The sequence below is a fragment of the Amia ocellicauda genome, chromosome 12 (assembly GCF_036373705.1).
Source record: "Amia ocellicauda isolate fAmiCal2 chromosome 12, fAmiCal2.hap1, whole genome shotgun sequence".
Taxonomy (NCBI): domain Eukaryota; kingdom Metazoa; phylum Chordata; class Actinopteri; order Amiiformes; family Amiidae; genus Amia; species Amia ocellicauda.
This window is the reverse complement of record NC_089861.1, coordinates 9,778,620-9,799,526: the sequence shown is the minus strand read 5'-3', so window position 1 is coordinate 9,799,526 and position 20,907 is coordinate 9,778,620. Positions and strand designations below refer to the sequence as shown.

Genomic DNA, 20,907 nt, shown 5'->3' with positions numbered 1-20,907 from the left:
CAACACACACGCCAGCTCCCTCATTATCTGCTGCTACTTGCTTTAAGAGGGGGGAGAGAAAAAAAAACTAATAATTGAGCTTTGGCTCAAGACGGCCATTAATTATTTATAATGTTTTAATAAGTTTTTGATCGGGAGGGATGGTTGCTCTGCAGAACTTACTCTCTCCGCATCTGGCGTTTTTTTCTCTCCCCCGTTCTTTTTTTCTCTCTCTCTCTCTCTCTCTCTCTCTCTCTCTCTCTCGATCCTCTTAAGGTATTCCCTGATAAGTGAAGGAGAAGGCTTTTGCTCCCTCCATATAGGTCACCTTAAAATGAATTTGAACCTGCTGCTCAATTTATGTTCTACAATTTTGATGGCGCCCAGCCTTTTTCAACGCCTATACCCCATGTGCTGTTTGCAATAGGAACGCATTCCCCTTGCCCAGATTTGAAGCCCCTATTATCACCCATTCAGCCCTTGGACCTCAATGTAACTTCCAACCAAACATTCCCTTAGACTGTTCTTCAATTATAGCTTGAGGTGGAGGAAAAAACTAGATTTATTGTGGCAGCTTTCATCTTCTGCTACGGCTTCACTGGGATCTGTTTAATCTGGGGTAAATAATAAACTGAAATTATAAGTGCAATATCTTACAGTGGCTGTTAACTTTCTAAGTCTGTTAAATGGCCAATCAGAAAAGAAAAATCACAAACAAAGGAAAGAAGACAATATGGTTATGTAAACTGTTTATATAAATTATATCACACCCTTAATCCATTGTAGATTAAATGTGTAAACTGTGTCTCAGATGTGCAGTGTTGTAGCTCTTATAACAGTTAAGCAGGAGAGGAACATCAGACACTACCTAGCTTTCCTTTTCTTTTTTCTTTTTTTGTCACAATCCAGATGACCCAGACCAAAAGGCAATTTGTTTCAATTTCAAATTTCAGCACTTGAAAGTAAGGCTGCCTGTTTAAAAATAAATTAATTATGTCTAACTGGGGGTAATTCTAATTTTAATTGACCAAAAGTCCTGGTACATACACTATGTCAGCCACTTAATGTACATCAATTGGGTTTCAGTTTAATCAATTATGAGAAAAAAAAAAAAAATCAATGCCTATCATAAAGCATTTCACTTATCCAGCACATATGGTTTCCATCTCCGTCGCCGGCTCTTTCACACACGGCCCATTTTTCCTCCATACGCTTGCCTGAGAACAGTCCTGTGTGTTTTCACAAGCACAGCCCTGCTTGTAAATTCTGATTCACTGTTACTGCGCCTCCTACCTTGTGAAGGCACAGTGAAGCAGAAGAAAGAAACAAACTTGTTTCATTTCGCTCTGCTGCTCGTTGCCTGATGTGATAATTATGTTTCTCAGTCATAAAACTCTGCTTCTCATTTACTGCTTTCGAAATGCTTTGCCACCTGGGCAAGATAAATTCCCCCATGCTCTACAGTAATATGTACTCCCCTTCCTTACTTACTTATTACTCTCCTTTAGACACTTACAGTTCTTTAATGTTTTATACCATTGCAGTGGTAAGTGAAAATCACGTTTTCTCCAAAACAGGCCGTTTAAGCCCGTGTAGGACACACATGCACACGCTTCATGGAACACACAGTATCCGTGCTCTAACTGTGTCACACCTATGTCGGAGCTGATTCAGTCGTTTTCTGAAAACACGCTTAGACCTCAGTAAGAAGCAGATAACCGCATTAGAGCTGATTTAGTAATGAATGTGCTTGGCTAATGATGTAGCTCCAAATTTAGAAAATATTCTTTGTGAATCAACTCTTATCCTGATTGTGGCTTTCTAATTGGAGATTAGCTGTACTGTAATAGCTCCAATGTTATTAAAGAGAACTCTTAGAGTGCCTTATAATGGAAGTACTTTGCCGTCTTCATTTTTTTATGCTTTACTGAGCATTATAGCATGAACATGCTAAAAAGATCAAATGTCAATTGCTTAGTTTTGGATTTCATTTAAAATGCACTCACTCATTAATTATTCATCCCCTTTGTGAAATCAGCCCCCCATTTTTAATATACAGATTTTGCCTTTCTTCTTTTTAGATCTCATATATTTGGTAATACATTAAACCACCAATTGTAACTATAAATGTTTATTTAGTACTCAGAAAATGACAAGGATTTTAAATGGAGTGGGTGGGATTATTGTATTTTAGCATTTCGGGTTTTGCTTCTGGATTCACCACACAACAGAAATGGGGGAAACAGGCCACCCCTATATATCTCCTTGCTCCGAAAACTACAAGAATTCCCCCTAATAATCAGATCCCCAAATGGTCTGCTCCATCCCCAACACAGACAGATACCCACACCGCAGTCCCGTCACTTTAGAGCCACAGATCGCTACAGTATAGATCACGGTATTGTACATGTCAGCTGTTCTCTACTACACCTTGGTAAACACGAGCAGTTGATAAATCCAAGAGCATTGTTTTAAAATTAAGTATTAGTAGATTATTGGCATGTCTGACCCAAATAATCTAACACTAATTATATATATGCATCTTTGCATGTATTACAGCCATGCTTATGCTTTTATTACAGCCATCCTTAAGTGTAAAATGCATTATTTCTGAGAGCACAAGTCACATGAGCAACACAAAAGTGCAATGCTTCATCTGCCTTGCGAACCGGCACCTTATAATTGTTGTTTGGTGTACATATGTCTTCTCTTTCTATCTATGTCTGCTAACTCCCCATTCCTCATAACTGCTCATGAAAAATCAAGAATAATAAATAAAGGGAGTTCCTCGCAGCACTGCTGATTAAAGAATGATTAAAACTTAGCCATAGTTACAGTGAGATTCTGGAGCTCAGCGCTCACTCCCCCACGAAAGTCAATTTTTCAATCTTACCTTTTGAATAAACCCCCAAATTAAGGTTCATCTCTGCTAGTTAGAATGCTAATGGTCGTTTCAGGCAGATAATGTTCCTGTGTCTTGTAATTAAAGTTTGCCATAGACAGAATTGAACAGAATAGAATATAGAATATAATGTACAAAGAAATTAACTCTATTATGATGGTAAGATGTACACTGTATTCACTGACACTCCATAAACTGTGCTTTGTGTCAGTGATGTGAAGTAATGGACCTTTAATCCTGTCTTACATGTCTGTAATATACCAAGACATTTTGAAAAACATTTCTTCATGCGTTTGCTTTCCTCTGATTTTGTGGCGTTTGCATTATGTACAGTCCTCCCCAAAATCAACGTACCTTAGATGCATTTCCCACCCTGATCTGTGATCCCATCTACGGCCTTCCAAATATCTCAAAGGGCTTTGAAACTGGTTGGGTTCTCGTGGTGTAAAGAAGCGATTTAAAATTCCTGTCAACTCACGCCCAGTGGCAGATGAAAACCATACATGAGAGCCTCTGAACCTCAGTTTTGCACTCCACGGACCGCTGTAGTTCAATGCGTTTCTATTGGATATCTCCAGCTGCCTCACATTTTGTAGTATAACTTTGTTCGGAAACTGCTGTAAATCCACAGCAACGTTCGACTGGGAAGGAACAGGGATTACAAGGGGAAATTGACCAATCTGACCAGAATTCTACTGGTATCCTCATGCATACCTACATAAATAGATGCTTAGATGTGCTTTATATAGTCTGTACAAAAAATACATTTTTGGCAGTGTAGGTATACATGCCTTTAATAGAGTATATCTGCAAGAAGATGCAGAGATGACACCTTTGCATGAAACGTGTCTGGCTGTATCCTGTTCTATATCCCATCCACCTGCCCCAGACAAGGGCCCTTTTGGCTGCTTGTCCTGGTCTGCTGGAGGGTATGTCCCACTGCTTGGTTGCTCAGCCGAGTTCAATTTAATTCTTAATAAACACAGCATTACTCTAATATCAGACCATGGGTCCAGTTACCAGCCCATGTCTCCTGCTGTGTTTTAATTCAATCCCTATTGATCCATATCTCTCCTCCCAAGGACTCCAATATCATGTGAATGGAATTCAGGGATGGGTTCCCCATATTATTGTATTCTATAGCCATAAAGCACATTAGCTGCCTGTGGTGCAGACCAGATCAAGTATCAATCAATACAGGCTAAATAGAGCAGCTGATTTTCTCTATACAGTGATTATGAAATGTTCATATTTTTAAAGCTGTAGGGCACTCTTGCTTTTTTCCCCCCTTTGCTTTATTACTGGAATAATACCAAAGGGTAAATATATCTGTTGATCAAATAATAACAAATGTTGAAAAAATAAATCCAATATACTGTGTTTTTTTTAAAGATATTGTTACTGTCCAATTAGATCTAAATCAATACGCTCACCTAATGGGACCATTAATTCTTCCCTGATACGGCGTTCGGGTGTGAACTTCAAGTCTTCCTTAAAAAGGAGATTTATTTCAGAAATAGCACCCAGAGTCTGTGAGGTTATCCCCTGATTAATGTGAAAAGCCTGCCTGCGACCCTGGGAGCTGGTAAAGCAGAGAATTGGCATTGCGATATTTTGTGGTTTCTTTGGAAATATTTCCTCAAATCAAGGAAATCAAAGTTTCCTGGCTGAATGTATACAAAAGGCAATTCTGCATAAAGCATAGCACACTTGACATTTCTTCCACGTTATTCTTGATTCTGTTTCATACCAGCGGCCAGACTGTTGTCATACTTACAACGGCGTCATAACCTATATCAAAACGAAAGAATTGGAAGTGACGTTATTGGAGCCCTCCAGAACCAGGGTGGTCCACGATATTTTGCACAAATTAAGATGATGGTCACTGATGTAAAACCGCAACTTTATAAAAGTGTTAAACGTTTCCCATATCAACCTTAATCATCTTCAGGAAAAAAAAAACATTATCACACAACAGGCTTTGCTTCCATTGGTGTGTGCAAATTCCTCCATGGATGTGTTACAGTGGAATGGAAAAGAAGCCTGTGACAATTAACCCCATGTACCACTTAGGGAGGCGAGGCAGTCATAACGAGCAGTTCTTTCCTGAACTGGAGACAGCTCTGAAATGCTCCCACACGTCACTTCATTTTCACAAATGTCTCCTTCAATATCTCATATTTCCCAAGTGTATGGAAAGTTGTAAGATATGTCTAACGCCATACTAGTATGTTTATATGTTACATGTTTATGAGTTGGCATGCATGGGTTGTAGGATGGAGAAGGCATCTAATCTGATGTCTAATGCACACACACCTCAAGCCAAGTGGAATGGACAACTAATTAACCCCTTAACAACTAATATTTGTCTCTGATATAAATCGGATATTCTAATATCCATGTGTAATACGATACTGTGATTTTTGTAATCTTTGAAATTTGTCAAAATCTATTCCTTTCACTGCATAAATGAGTACATTCTAGCAGTGATTTCAAATGGTCTAAATAAATACATCAGATCAATCAATATCGAATTTAAGAGTCTCCTGTGACGACTTTTTAAGGGAAGACATCGACTTTCCACCTCTCCTCCTCACCTCTTGGGTATTTTCTAAGGGCCAACACTGTCCTCAGCGCCTCAGGGGTTAACTGCCCCAGCAGGTCCAGTATGCTGTTTGTTGTCCATGCATTTCCTAGGAATAGACACTTCAGGTTAGGTCCATTGGTGCGGGAACTTATTGTCAGTGCTGGTGACATTTCCAAATAATTGGCCATTAGCCTTCCCAGGGTGCACCAGGCTCCCGACCCACGTTAGTTTGTGTGTGGCCTTGTGCATATTTTTCCCGTTGGCCTCTGCATCATTGTGGCTTTTAACTGAGTGTACAGCCGCAGTGGACATTGCGAGAGAGTTTCTGCGGTGCTAATAGTAGGAGTTTATAAAATACCAGGCGTCATGGAACAGCTGGGATATTGTGACAGCTTCTGTGAAATTTCAGCTAACCTTTTTAATAGATATGTCTGTGTCACCTCTAATATCTCTGGATTATAGTATGTTATGAATGGGATTTTATTTATTTTGGCCACTCCTATCATTATTGAAACCTTCCACAGTTGAGGGTATGAATGCAAATGAGAAACTCCTGTTTTATTCAGGAGAACGACTTCGACTTTCTCTGACAGAAACAGTTTCAGCGGTTTTCTTTAGACCAGCTCAGAACAATCCTGATTTGTTGATTAAATGGTGAGAGATACTGACCAATCACTCTACCAAGCTCTACTTTCTTTATGGAGGTTGACTGCTTTCTTTTATACAGAGGCTAGAAATGGTTTCTTTAGTTTATTAAATAAACAGAAATAAAACAAATACTCCTGGCCCTGTTTTTTTTGCTCATCCTTGCTGTCCTGCAAAAGAAAACTGTATTATAAAGAGATGTATTTTTGAATACTGAAAATCTGAATTTCTCTTTTGTATGCCACATGTGTTTTCATAATTGAATTAAATATTACTTAAAACATGAAGCCTCGGACACTCAAACCATTAGTGCAGAAAAACTGCTATCCTTATTTCTAATATGTTTTCCTGTAATCTGGGTCCGATATCAAACTTTATATCTGTATTGTGTTGCAGAGTGTTCAGAGTTGCTATGTTAGGGCTGGTCCTCAGTCTGTTGCATTCTCTGTGCTTCTTGTTCGTTTCCCGTCAAGGGATTCGTCTGCCATACAGGAATTCATCCCTGACATTGAGCAGTTAAACAGTGAAACATTTGTCTAGTGTCACATTCACACATTACTGACCTTTTTGAATGGTATTGCACAAAGGGCTGCCATAGCTCACAGTGCTTTTTTCTTTTCTTGAAACAAAACATACGTGACTGATACATTCATGTTCATAAACTTTTTTGTAACATCATTTGTTACATCCCTTTCATTTATATGCCCCTACTACTACTACTACTATGACTAATACTACTACTACTACTAATAATAATAATAATAATAATAATAATAATAATAATAATGTACCCTTTTTGTTTTTGTTTTTCTTTCAGATTCTTCCTGAAATTCTTCCTCAAGTGCAATCAAAATTGTTTGAAAAATGCAGGGAACCCTCGAGACATGCGGCGGTTTCAGGTACAGACGCACTCTGTCCTCCTTCATCTAAACTGGAACTGGTTGCCTTTGCTGTCAACACTACCTGTGGGGATTGACAATACGCAGATTAAAATGGCACTGGAAAAAAATCCAGCCAATGTTGTCCAAGTGTTTACCCTCAAGAGCCTCACAGCTGGAGGCCTGGTTCAGAATCAAGCTTGGCTCAGATTGAGCAGTGAAATAAGTTTAGTCCCTTTTCAGAAGCGCATGAGGAAAGAAATATCCACTCGGCAACAGTCACAATTTGTTTGTACTCAGTATGAACTCTGCTCAGTTGGGTCTAGAGCAGACTAGCCAAGAAACAGAGGGGCCAGAAAAGTAAATTATCTCTCAGTCTTACAGTCTAACAGTGTGGGAATTGTGACGTGGCTCGCAGTCTACCTGCTTTGCCGATATACAGAAATAATAGTGCTACTACTTTAACATGAATAAAAAAACACAAATATTTTTTCATGGCACGGTCTAGTCTCAAAATTAGTTATAATACAGCGACACATTCAGAACTAATCCATGGACTAAAATCCACAAGATATTTTGCCAGCCTTTTCATTTTGTAACATAAGAAATAAACCATGTACAGTATGTAAATGTTGCAGCCAGCAGGAAATAGCTCACAGAGATGCAGAATCTATTGATTTAAGCTCCACCGGGCCTTGAGTGCTTTTAACTTATAAATGAATTGATGAAGCTCTGTTCTTCACTTCTCCGGTCTCCGCATGGCGGGGATGGTAGAGCTTGTTTCAGATGCAGTTTTGAAGACAGAATCGTTTGGGATGTGAGATACATCAAGTGTCCTTAATTGCACTGCATTTACACAGGGTGGACATGGTAAATACATGTGTATGTTCCCATAATTACAATACGATTATGCACAGCGGCAGCAGCTTTACTGTGAATATGCTTTTAATGGTATATGTAACGACGTACCAGTCAAACTAAAATTTCAGTTGTGTAGTTTCATATACCTTTCAAAGTATTTTCATAGTAACCGCATTGCAATTATGTATAATTATATGGTAATTATGAATATTTCCTCATATATATATTTTTTCAAGTACTGTGTCAATATAGCGTAATTAAGGACTCAATGTAAATGTAAAATACACTTGTAATGTATGTAAAATCTCCTTCTGTTCCAACTTTGTGTTTTTATTTTCCTTATGAGGATGGCAATGATGATGATTCGTATTTTGAATGGTACTCAGGAGTGCACTGTAGTTCTGGTTTCTGGTCCTTACCGCTCTCTGTCCCGGTCTCCAGGTTGTGGTGTCTACAACAGTCAATGTGGACGGCCACGTGCTGGCGGTCTCAGACAACATGTTTGTCCACAACAACTCCAAACACGGTCGGAGGGCACGACGCCTGGACCCTTCTGAAGGTAGGACTGCCCTCTGTAACCACAAAACCAAGCACACTCTCCCTGTTACACCTTCGCGATGTTACGATGAAGTCACACACTGGAAGCTGTGGAAAAACTGACAACAATCCCCAACCGTTCTGGTTAAACATGATGGTTTTAAATAATATAAAGTGACTTCTAACATTAAATTAAATGATAGGGAACATGTTTGTGCTTTGCGTTTCACAGGTTGGTCAAAATTGTGATTTGCTGTAGTCTGTTGTCTCAATAAGCTGAGAGTAACTGTCCTATACTAATGATTCAGTTGATCTTATTAGCACAAGGCCTAGTTCTTGGCTGTAAACATCCCCTGCAATCCTACACTACAGCGTCGTTAAACTAGTATTACTCACCTCTTTGCCTGATTGGGAGTCCGCGTCAACATCAGCCTTATTGGTGTACATTAGCACTAAATCATACAGTTGAGCCAGTCAAATTACAATTATTCACAACTTGCCTATCTTCGCTGATTAAAATAAATTACAAAATGGTTTTACATTCCCCACAAAGCCTTTCAGCAGCATATAGGCCTTACTAAAGAAACGTTGACTTGTATTGTTTGTTAAACCAGGCCTCCCCATTGTCTACCCGGTGATTGGAAAGCCAAGTTCAAAATGCGTTTCCTTTGATCCGAAAAACAACCCTTTGTTTCATGTTGATCTGAAAGCATGGCGTTTAAATTTGTGATGAAAAAGAAATCAAGCCGTGCCTGACATCAGTGACGGCTGTAGTCATTGTTGTTTATACTGTACGTGTGTTGGGGTGACCAATGAGGGCTCAATTTGCTGTGTTCCCATGGCAGCAGGAATGAAAGACTTCTCGGCGTGTCTATCTGAAGCAGGAAATCTGTGGTGTGAGGCCAGGCGATCTTATGGATGGCCTTGAAGCTAACAGTACTGGTCAGATCTGTTGAGTGGATCCCCCAGTCTTTCATCTTGTCTAGCAGATTGCATTGCTTTCCTAGTAGATAAAGGAGGAAACATCTGTTCATAGCTTTGGTTTGTTCTCTCTTGTTGTTGTAGTGATTTATTTCCCCCCTCGATTAATAATAATATATTTAAAGATGTGATATATTATTATTTTACCCAGATGTTGTATTTTGAAATCCTGTTTGTGGAGTGTTTACTGGTGCACAGAAAGACTATTAATCAGCACCTCAGCAGATTAAGGGGAAAAGCCATTTTCTACAGTGCAAGCTAAATACAGTGGTAAAACAAGGACTTAATCTGATCTTGTGCTGATGCTCATATGGTTGTAACCAGTGCACATGAAACCTACATTATCAGTATTAAAACCTGTGCATCTGAGTAGATGAAATCTCACTTTAAGGCCATGGTAACCCAGCAGAAAGCTTGTAACAGTTAATGCATTACAATAGAAATATAATTTAACCTGGAAACAAAATAAGAGATTTATATTCTCTAATGCTTAATCTTACTTTATATGGATGCATAAATACCGGTGCAATACTGGATAATTAAAGATTAAGTATTTACTGTAGTTTTCATCAAATCCACAATTTTTTTTTTTTCAGACATTTTCTTTCATATAGATGAGTTTGCCTCCACTGTAGCTTGTTTAGTACTTGAAAAAAAGAACGAAAGAAAGACTTTCCAGATCAGGACAGTGTATTTTATATCGTAATCCACATATTTCCGATTTGATCTTGCTGTTTTTTCTCCGTGCCTCATTCCCCATAGATTTGTGCAACGATAGCACCTAACAAAGAGAATGATCAATTGTCAAAAGTTTCCCGTGGCCCGTTAAATGATCTTGTCACTGGTTCCCTTCAGTTTTATCAGATCGGGAGGTCAAAGGTTGTTTTTCCAGACAAGACTGAATCAATCTAGATGTAAATGTGTATCAGAGTCTGGGCCAGTCTGCCTGTCTGTCTCCGCGTTCCTGGAGAAATGTGTGGTTCCTGTGGCTAGGAGATTTTCTGACAGAGAGTGAACTTTCTCCTTTTTGATGTTTTTTTTTTTTCTCCCAGAGTCATTGCAGACATATGCTTCACATGAGTAAGGTTTGCCAAAATCAGAATCACTGAGACTTAAGTTATTGGAATACAATACTGGACTTGAATTAGATGTTGAAGAGCAGTATTGATTCTCCACCGTACAGGAGAACTAACACGTTTTATTGCCTTTTATTGAATTCCAGTAAAAAAATGTTAATACATATGTAATTTCTCCCTGTCACTCCAGCTGCATTTTACTTGACGTGATCTGTTTAGACACCACTAAACTGTTCATGAAAAACAAACAACCAAAAAAAAAACATTAAAAGAGAATACAGTTTCTACTGTTGGTACTTCTCAGTTGTATGATTACTAATACTATTAATGCTTATATGATTAGTAGTCTTAATCTGCATATATAGATGTACATTCATATTGGAGTTATATGTACCTTTTGGGTTGTGTATCCTCAACGGACTGTTTTTCCTCAACCAAAACCATTCTCTCTGTGCTCTGTCCTTGTTTGCTTTATTCTCATTGCGGCTCATTGTATGTATTCCAGGACTAGACTGCCTTCACGGGCCTTGGTGCCATTTTGTCTCTGGTGAACTGTTTCCTTTCCTTGTCTTTCCGAAGCAGCTACCCCCTGCATCAAGGCCATCAGCCCCAGCGAGGGCTGGACGACCGGGGGGGCCACTGTCATCGTCATCGGGGACAACTTCTTTGATGGCCTGCAAGTAGTTTTCGGCACCATGCTGGTGTGGAGTGAGGTGAGTGTGTCACTGAGGGCGTCTGACACTTGGAGACGTCCATTTACGGGCTTGTATATTCTACTTTTTCGATAAAGCTATCACCACTGTACGACTTGCTTTACCACAATCATCTACAGGGGTGGTGTCCTATCCCATCATTTTAGCATCTCGGTTATGAGCAGGACAACACCCAGGTGAGAACAAACGTGTGAACAGACAGTTGCTGCTCTTGTGATCGTGATCTCCTGAATTAAAGATCTCGGCTGCAACCAAAAAACCGAGATTGATCCCGACAATGTTCATAGGGAATAAAACAAACAGATTCCAATGGCTGGTTGCTCTCAGGCAGCTGTGGTCAAAAGAAAATCTCTCTTGCAAATCCCCCACCTCCCCAGAGTGGGCATAAATCCCCCCCTCATTTAAGACAGCAATCGCCAAGATCATATTGATTTTTATCCCTGGAGCACATCAGGGTTTCCAGTACCAAGCTGTGGATTGATTAAATATTAAAATAAGCACAATGTTTAGTCACCGGCCCCTGAGAGTCCTGGAGAGTCCTGGCCCCTCTGGTGCTCACCTCCAGCTCAGGCAGAGTGTGTGAACTTCCCAAACCATTTCTTCACCTGCCTGTACATCTGTGCCCTGTTTTCAATGGCGTTTGCGCATGTGGTCCTAGCCGTGCCTGATCTGTGTCTGGGATGTTCCCTGCAGCTCATCACGCCCCACGCCATCCGAGTGCAGACGCCGCCGCGGCACATCCCTGGCGTGGTGGAGGTCACACTCTCGTACAAGTCCAAGCAGTTCTGCAAAGGAGCACCGGGACGCTTTGTTTACACAGGTAACACAGCCGGCCTGCCGGGCGTAAGCTGCTTAAGCCTGATCCGTGTTCATGTTGACATTTCTCTCTCTCCTCTCCTCTTAAATACACACTGGCTTGTGAAGCGCAGCTGCAGGAAACCCACTCAGTGTTTTTTGCTGTTGTTGTTGTTGTTGTTGTTGTTGTTGTTACATATTTATGCATTCATGGTAATGCGAAATGCACGTTATGGAATAGCATTGATAACCTGGTGAAAACCGTTTGCAACCCCAAAACTGGGGTACAAGAATACATTTAGGCCTCAACTTTAAACCTTAAAATCCAGGATCTCCAACCACAGTGACAGCACAGATTCAGTCGTGTTTTAAGCAAAGCGACATATTAAAATATTCCTGTGTGATGATTTACATATGTTGGGGAGCATAAACAGTCCTTAAATTTGAATTATCACACGTAATAAGAAAAACTAAAACAGTTCTGCTCTATTTTAAAGGAAATTAATAATTTGTTTACAATCAGGTCATACATACGATAATGTCCATAGATGTTATGTTGTTAACTGTTAGCCAACAGATGAAAATGTCTCAGTTTGATTTTTACCTATTTTGTCAGTGACTTTCACAATTTAAACCCACATAAGATAATAAAAAGTTATTGTATCACAGCCCATAAACTATTAAGGATACAAAACTTGAATTATTAAAATGCAGTGGAATATAAAACATACAAATGCCACTCAAGGCTTTTGATAGAAGTAAGAGTTTGCTATCTGTTTCTTTAAAAATATCAGGACTGTGTTGTACCTTATGCAGGAGGTTCTATAGCTATTGACTTTGCACTTGTTATCGATGGATAATCACAGTTGTGTCGCCCCACAAACATGTATCCACAGTTCAGTCAGACATAAGGAACTCATATCGTTTTGTCAAATCAGCCCTTTCTTTGCAAAATTTTGTGACTGAATAATATAGCCACCATTGAAGCATCCAAAAGGTCAGGGGCAGGACTGTTTAGCATGATAACAAAATGTCACTGTGTTCAGCATAAAAGAAATGATTTTGTTAAGGCTTTCTATTAAACATAAGGGTTTATCTAACCATTTTTTTCTCTCTATAAAAGCAAGCCTCATTCATGCACTTGTATATGCAGCACAGGGAGACAGTCCTACAATAGACCAAACGCCTTTCCCCAGTAGTGCACAGTCTCTTTAATACTAATAGCTGACATTGTTGTGTAGTGTGAACGCATCCTGTGGAGCTCAGTTTATCAGGTTTTTTGTACCTGCTATTATAATGAGGGATAAAGATTTGTATTTTTAAGGAAATGGCATATAGTGCTATAAATCACAAAAGACTGTTTTTGTAAGAATTCAAATGGACATTTTGCAGTAGCTTTTTTAAGTTAATGTCAAACGTAAGAAATAATCGTGCCTGTTCAAGAAGTATAATCAAACACATAGACAGAAAATGATTGCACACCAATATATTAAAAAAAACATGAAATTAACACAGTCATATTTTTATTATAATGGCACCCTACATTAAGAACAGTGATATGTCTAGTTAAGAGTTATCTTTTTGGCACTAATATGATTTGAATACTTTTAGAGCATATTCCCATTATTGTTCCAGATATTTCCTATACAAGCTACTAAAGCGTAATTAATTTCTCCCCCATCTGAATCCCTCTCCCAGAATCAAAAAGCAATGTAGCACAGAACGGAAAATATTCACATTTTGCTAACTCGCATTCCTGAAATTGTGTCCTCCGTGAAGGTAAACCCCCCACATGCTGTACCCCTGTCAGCACTGATAGGACTGCAGCTCCCTCCCTGGCCTCCTGTGTCTGACTGCTTTTCTCGCCCCAGTTGCCCCTCCTTCTGCTGCTGCTTAAATTTATGGACAAATTAATGAGAGGAGCCGGGAGGTATTGACTTTCCTGGGAAAACACAGCTCTCGGAAAATCAGTGGCAGAATGCTGCAATAATTCAGCCGCCATTGATCCCTTCACCCTGCTTGCCACATTGATCGTCGTTTTACAAGCCCTGAGTCTGTCTGATAGAATCAAAACCACTCTTTCACATAGATTCCCATTGTACTTATTATTATTATTATGATTATTATTATTACTACTGTTGTGATTTTGAGGACAGTTTCTCACGTTTCTTTAAAAGTACATATTGTGAGCTCTAATGCAAGAACTGGTTTGCACTGAAGTAGGACAGGTAGAAAGACGGATATCAGAGTATAGTCTCTTTTTAGAGGCAAGGCATGGAACAGTGTGACTAATACCTTATTATCAATATTTACGAAAAGATGGCCTTATAAATCAGTTTCAGCAACTGAACCATTAACCATTTAAAAAGTCTGAGAGATAAGAAGAAAGACCATGTCAAGGAGTAGAAAGGGTAGAAAGCAAAAGAGAGAGAATTTGTCACCCTGCTGGACAATTCTGTTACTGCTGGTCCAGATGAAGGACAGGAACTGTAAAAAATCTGACAGAAAAATCAAACACAAAAGTTGTGTTGGCCATTGCCATTGTGCAGTGGCACTCATTCTCCCATGGAAGATTAAGGATGTTTCCTTTCAGAGAGGTGATTTTTTTTTTACTGGCAAACAGAATTAAAATGAGATGTTCAGCTTCCTAGCATAGTTTAAGTCTGAAATAAGCAGATAAAGCAACATTTAGAAGGATTTTTGGGTGTGTTTATTAGAATTTCTAACAATCCCATTGGCAAGGACAGTGGGATTGTGAGTTCCAGATGTTTTGGACACTAGCTGGAGTGGCTCCATAACTGCAGATGTGCTAAAGATATGGTATAGTATAGGAGGAAGGGTGGAGTAGAAGTTTAGAGAACATTATGGCTAAATAGTGTCCAAAAGTCTTGAAAGCGTTTCATTTTGTGGATACAACACTAAGCACAGCTGTTTTCACAAACCAAAATTAAGACACAGGAGGAATGCACAAGCAATTAGTACTAGCCTCAAAAAACAAATAAACACCTGAGTTATTGAGCTGGTTCTCATGAAAATTCACCGGGCCCTAAAGAACAAACAGTATTAATTCAAAATAAATGCAACTAAGCTAATACATTAATGTTGTAAAGATAAAGGATAACTTTATTTGTTCTCAAGCAAAGCCGATCAGTTGAATAATAAATCCAGACCACCTTTTAAAAACTCATGCAGAAGTGAGGACTATACAGTAGGAACACACAGAAATTACATTTAATTAGTTCTGGACTGGGAATAGTAGGCACATCTGTACATAAACCTTTGCAAGTGTAGGATCATGTAGGAGGACCCTCAATACCATACATGTACCGTGGCTATAGGAAGTGTTCACTCCACTTGGACTTTTTCACATGTTTTTGTCAAATTTTGATGCATTGAAATGGAATCCCCCCCTTTGATTTGCACAACCCACTCCACACTTTCAATGTGGGAAACACGTGGGGTGAAAAAACAAATCAATTAAAAATAAAAACCTGAAAAGTGTTCATTAGGGAAGTATTCATGCTCTTTGCCGTGACAAAGCTCAGGTGCAACCAATTGCCTTCAGAATCCACACAATAAATTGAATGGAGTCCATCTGTGTGCAGTAAAAGCGGTTCACATTTTTTCAGATTAAATACAACTGTCTCTGTAAGGTCCTACAGTTGGGTAGTGCATTCAAATCAAAGCTACTACCAAGGCGCTTTCAAAACAACTCTGGGATAAAGTTGTGGAAAGGCACAGATCAGGGGACGGGTATGAAAAGATTTCAAAGCCATTGAATTGAATTGAGCACAGTCAAGTCCATCATTAAGAAGTGGAAGGTATATGGCATCAAAGTATTGATTCAGGGGGTGAATCTCTAACAACATTAACTGTTGTTTCACAACAACAATTCTCTTGCCTCTTCAAAGTGTTAAGTAGGTTGTTCAAATCAAAGGAAAACAAATCCCATTTAAATTAATCAAAATGTCAGGTTGTTAAGCAGCAAAATGTGAAAAAGTCCAAGGGGGTGAATACTTCCTAGAGCCACCATACATGACAGCTTGGATGTCTTCTATGTAGTGTATGGTCTTGGCTCCACTTTAGCTCTCTAAAAAATACTTACCCTCTTTATATTTTCTGCAAACATCATGACTAATGCCTTGATTACACTAGTAACTTTGAGGTGCAGCTAAAGATGGCTGTCTGAGTTTCTACTGCATTTTCTCAGCAGCTGTCCCTAGATGTATTGAGGCAGTGTTGAAAGTATTTAAGATTATGTATAATTTCCATCTAATTAGTTCGCTGTATTTTTATTATTATTTTGTCACAACACTGGATTTTGTTTGCCTCAAATTCTCTCAGCAGTTATGCACTGCACTAGAATTACAGAGCTGAGTCTGTTAAATAACAATTCTTATTGTAACAAAAGAACAAACTAAGGAATTTTGGACAGGTTGTATTTGGGAATGTTATATTTACATGAGCACAGCCAAAACATAATGAAAAACATAAAAAAGACACAAAACACAAAACGTACACACAAGAGGTTCAGTAGAGGTGCAGTTTGGAAACAAGTAGAACAGATACAAGTGTGTTTATACAGCACTGGGATACTGTATTATAAAAAGCTGAACTGAAAACTGAAAGAACTGGTGGATTTGTAACTGCAAAACCATATACATCAATCACAAGTATATAACACCTATAACTGTAGAAAAGAAATACAAATGGGAACTGATGGGATTGTAAGAGTCTTTTTTATATATGTGACTGTAAAACTGAAACCACATAATTTAAATTACGAGCTTTTGAATTGCATTAGAGGAAAACCAACATAATTTAAGTAAATAAACAGATCAGGATAATACAAAATAATAGGGTGTGTTTAAGCACAACATAATACCAGAAACAGTCCAAAACTTTTTTATTTGATTAATTATTTGTTTAATTATCATTACACTTAAAAAAAATCACTTTGCTATCCTGTTGATCAGCAGCTGACACAGGATCAGTTACAACATTAATTAAATACAACTTTAAATCTGAATATGGTTCAAAAGGCTACCCACAGTATTGTTTAAAGTGCTTTCATTTCCTCTCCATGTTAAATGGGCCTCTACTTCAAATGTCTTGCTTATCTATCTGCTATTTTGTTCTTTGGTTTTACTTGATACATTTCAAAACACTGACTCTGCCTAGCCATGCTGTGTGAAAATACTTTCCCTGGACCAGCTGGGACAAAACGATGACATCATCGGCAGCAGTCCAGTTTGGTACATTTCAGTGTCAGTGGAAACGCCCTTAAACCAGCTGCTCTGGCTGAGGTGCACCTCAAAGTGGCTAGTGGAAACGAGGTCTTAGTGATTAAATTAGGTTATGGATAATGTTTTTCTAAAAAGGCATTTCCATAACTTACATCTGGGGGAATTCAAGGCTGTTTTCCCATTCCTACTGTATGAAACAATTATCTGGTTTGTTCCATCGTTCGTGAGACCATATGGTACTTGTTAGCTTGTGCACACTTGTACGATATATTGAATAACAGTTTTATTTTTTTTATAATCAACTATAAACCTAAGCACTGAGTTTCAAGTGTCTTATGATGAATGATGAGATTTTATTGAGAGGACATTCAAAAATGTGTTATTTTTTGTACTAGGGATAAAACAATTAATAACGTATGAATTAAAATGAATGACTTGTTAGTGTTGGATCTTCCTGTTTCTGGTAAGGGGTTTGCTTTAGTTGCTCAAGTTAAAACGCAGCTGATGTGTTGAATTAGCCAGTGTAGAACTTCAAGACCACGTTAACCATGATCCTTCATAATAAGTAGTGCAACCCTCGCCAAGGTGCCCAATTCCCTCTTGTCTAAACTCTGTTATCTGGTATTATGTGCAGCACAGTATAAAGGCAGCATTAGATCCTGATTATCCTGCTGGACTTCAGTGAATACCTCAATCAGCGATGTGAAAAATATTAAAAATAGTAACTGTAGCAGTGCTGCCTCTCAGTTGCCTTCACTTTGTCAGCAGAGACTAGGGATAATGTAATCCCTTGATTAGGGCCCTCATCAGCTGCATTGGGATGTGTAATGCAGTCATTCATGTTATTTATTTCTCAGTTAATTGTATCTGTTGCATCTTGATTAAGCTGAGTGACAAATCTAGGACATACGCTTCAACTGATGACCCCACCATGGGAGTATTGTATGCAACAGCCCTGAGCGCCTTCACTGAAACTCTTACCTAACGACAGATGCCTTTATTAAAGCAGGCAGCGCCATTGTTTGTGCGCGGCAAACTGCAAGACACGGCTTCATCAAAGCGCTCATCTCTTCAACAAAGCATGACAACTTCGCTGTCAAAGAGAATATTAACATGTCTGCCTCGGAGAGAACTATATATTTTTTAGATATGTACACCGGGATATGTTTACTTTACACGGGCAGTTCTGACTTGCGATACAGTTTATGTTGTGTATTAGAGGCAGATTTGTTATATTTGGGATACACTGAAAAAGAACCTGCTGCATATTGAGATTGGTAGATATTGTCATAGTTCGCATTTTGCTATTTTAGGTATTTATTTTTCCAAAGGTGGTATTTATTGAAAAAAAGACTCTCCAGTTTTGCTCTGCATGGATGTTGGACTCAACAGTTACTGCCAACAAACAAATTTTCTGCTAAATGTGAAGTATAGATAATTGAGATAAACTTTCAGAAGGGAATGACGAAATATAGAAGGTTGTCTCTCTTAATTAAATGGGGCTCTTTGCGAAGGGCTCTCATTGAGCTGCCTCGGTCGTACCTCTTTATCTTCTCTAATGGGTCTTAGTCTGATGGAAGCAGCGCGCTTTGTCTCAGTTGGCGCTGTCTGTCAATCACAGTTTAAAGTTCATGAAATTTCTATGAGCATTGATTTTGGGGGTGGGGAAGGGTGGCGGGGCCATATGATTGATTAGGCTTCTAGCTTTGAAATTTTTAATTTTCTGAGTGTGCGGTTGTTTTTGTGTGTCTGTGTACGTGCGTGTGCTCATGTGTGTGTTATGGGTGTGAAACGTGGCGAGAGCGCCGAGGTGGATCGATGCGGTGCATTTATGTCTTACGCACGTCACTGTGCGTGTTTAAAGGCGTGAGGTTTTCAGCAGACATACTCAATGACTTCATACCAACCTTGTCAGGCTCCAGCTGATACAACTGATAATGCCCTCCCATTTATGAAAGCCACACGGGGTGCTTGTGGGGATAACTTTGAAGGTAAAGAGCACTAGGGAAAACTATAGAGAAGAAAAAAGAATTAAAGGAAAAAGCATACTGCAGCCCTTGTGAATAACAAAGTGAATTCCCCACGTATTTAACTTGTTTTATCAACATTTTTCTTTGTTCTTTAAGAAACCAGTGTAACCAGTGTCTACTGCAAGGACGTTGTATAATGCTTTTCAAAGATGTCCATCAATCTCTGTAGATGTAATAGTAGTACATGGTCTGTCATCACATCACATGTGTATGAGGATACAGATCCACTTGAAAGTATGTGGGATGAATCTGAACAATGGATTCAACATTAGGATCATCTGCCTAACTCTCTTCAACAGCTGTGTGAAATATTAATGACAACCTCAAGCACACCTCCTGGACTAAATGCCACATGGTGCTGAGGCTGGGATTAAGGCAAACAGTGTCCAAACCTGATATTAAGTACAGATCTTAAATTAGATTGTGTGTGTAAGCAATATTTGGAGAGGAGGTACAAGCACTGATTGAAAACATAGAGAATGTTAACGTGCATAAGAAAGTTTGTCAGCCTTTAATTATTTGACCACACAACTCCAAGACATCTTTAAGTCTCATCTAGCACTTGACGTCCTCCCTCAGTCCTGCTGTGAGTCATATATTTTTTTTATTGTACTCGAAGTCTGCTATGGCTGTGTTTAGTGTGTCAATAGAAATCGCATTTGCTAGTGTCTTGCCCCCCTCCTAGCTTTCCCCAGCTCGTGGTTTTCTATTTGTAACTGTAGACCCAAGTAGACTGTGTAATCACCTTGGCAGCAGAGAAAAAGAATACACACACATGCTCCCTCACACACACTTTCAAGTGAACTACATTATCTTTCCCCGTCTAATCACACGTTCAGCAGAATGCGAAGATGGCCGAAAATCAATACAAATTACGATGGAGAAAGTGGCGCTGATGGCTGGAATTGGAGCATATGTTTACACTAAATCAGGCAATCTATCTTCATATCAGCCGTGTAATGCATTGGAGGTCAGAGTTCAGTTGCGCACTCCCATTCTCCAATTACCCGGGCTCTTTAGAAGGAGGGATTGTATTGATTGGCTACGTGGTGAGGGGAGCAACAGCCAATGGGGAGCGGGGGTCGGAGTTCAGGTGAGTTTTAATAAGGAGAAGTAATGGGTTTAATTTAAGGCGCAGTGTCTTCTGCAATTTAGGAAGGATGGCTGAGCCGCACACCCCGTTGCGAGGTTTATTAAAATGAAAAGCCCAGGCTCCCCAAGAACCGCGGCTTGCCTTTCTCTCTGCCGTTTACAGAGCGGTGGAAATTACTCAGCGCGGAAGTTACTCAGCTCCACTCAGTAATCAGAGCCCCTGCCTGGAGAAGCGGCGGGGAGTTAACTCTCGCACCTCCCCTTCCAGAGCCGGCACAGTGCAGGCACAGAGTGAGCCAGCCTTCGAGAGCTCTGTTTATTCTCCTGTGTGGAATAACACGATACGCCGAAAAAAATATAATAAATTACCCCTAGCAAAAATATGTATTTATCTTAAAGAGACATTTGGTCATCTTTCCCTTGACAGGTCTTTTTAAAGACTAGTGGAAATGTATATTGCATCTACACTATTCCATTAGTTGCTGTATTCCTTCAGGGTATCCCAGGCTACTCCTGCGTTCTCACTTTATTGAGACTTCACAACACAAAGAACCTGCAGTCCACTCTCCATTTTTTCCGTATTGA

General features: G+C 39.3%; 1 protein-coding gene across 7 annotated transcripts in view; it reads left to right on the top strand.

The window, feature by feature from the left end:
* LOC136764329 (transcription factor COE3) overlaps positions 1–20,907 on the top strand; it is a 135,706-nt gene that overhangs the window by 85,832 nt on the left and 28,967 nt on the right. For 4 of the 7 annotated variants that reach the window (XR_010821180.1, XR_010821178.1, XM_066718295.1 and 1 more), the window contains exons 7-10: positions 6,931–7,012; positions 8,294–8,411; positions 11,026–11,159; positions 11,853–11,979. Coding sequence is in view for 4 of the 7 variants with exons in the window: in XM_066718295.1 (XP_066574392.1) it covers positions 6,931–7,012; positions 8,294–8,411; positions 11,026–11,159; positions 11,853–11,979 (461 nt within the window). In the remaining 3 variants the exon portion in view is untranslated. The remainder of the gene's footprint in view (positions 1–6,930; positions 7,013–8,293; positions 8,412–11,025; positions 11,160–11,852; positions 11,980–20,907) is intronic. The other 3 variants (XR_010821179.1, XM_066718296.1, XM_066718294.1) reach the window with 1 other exon arrangement.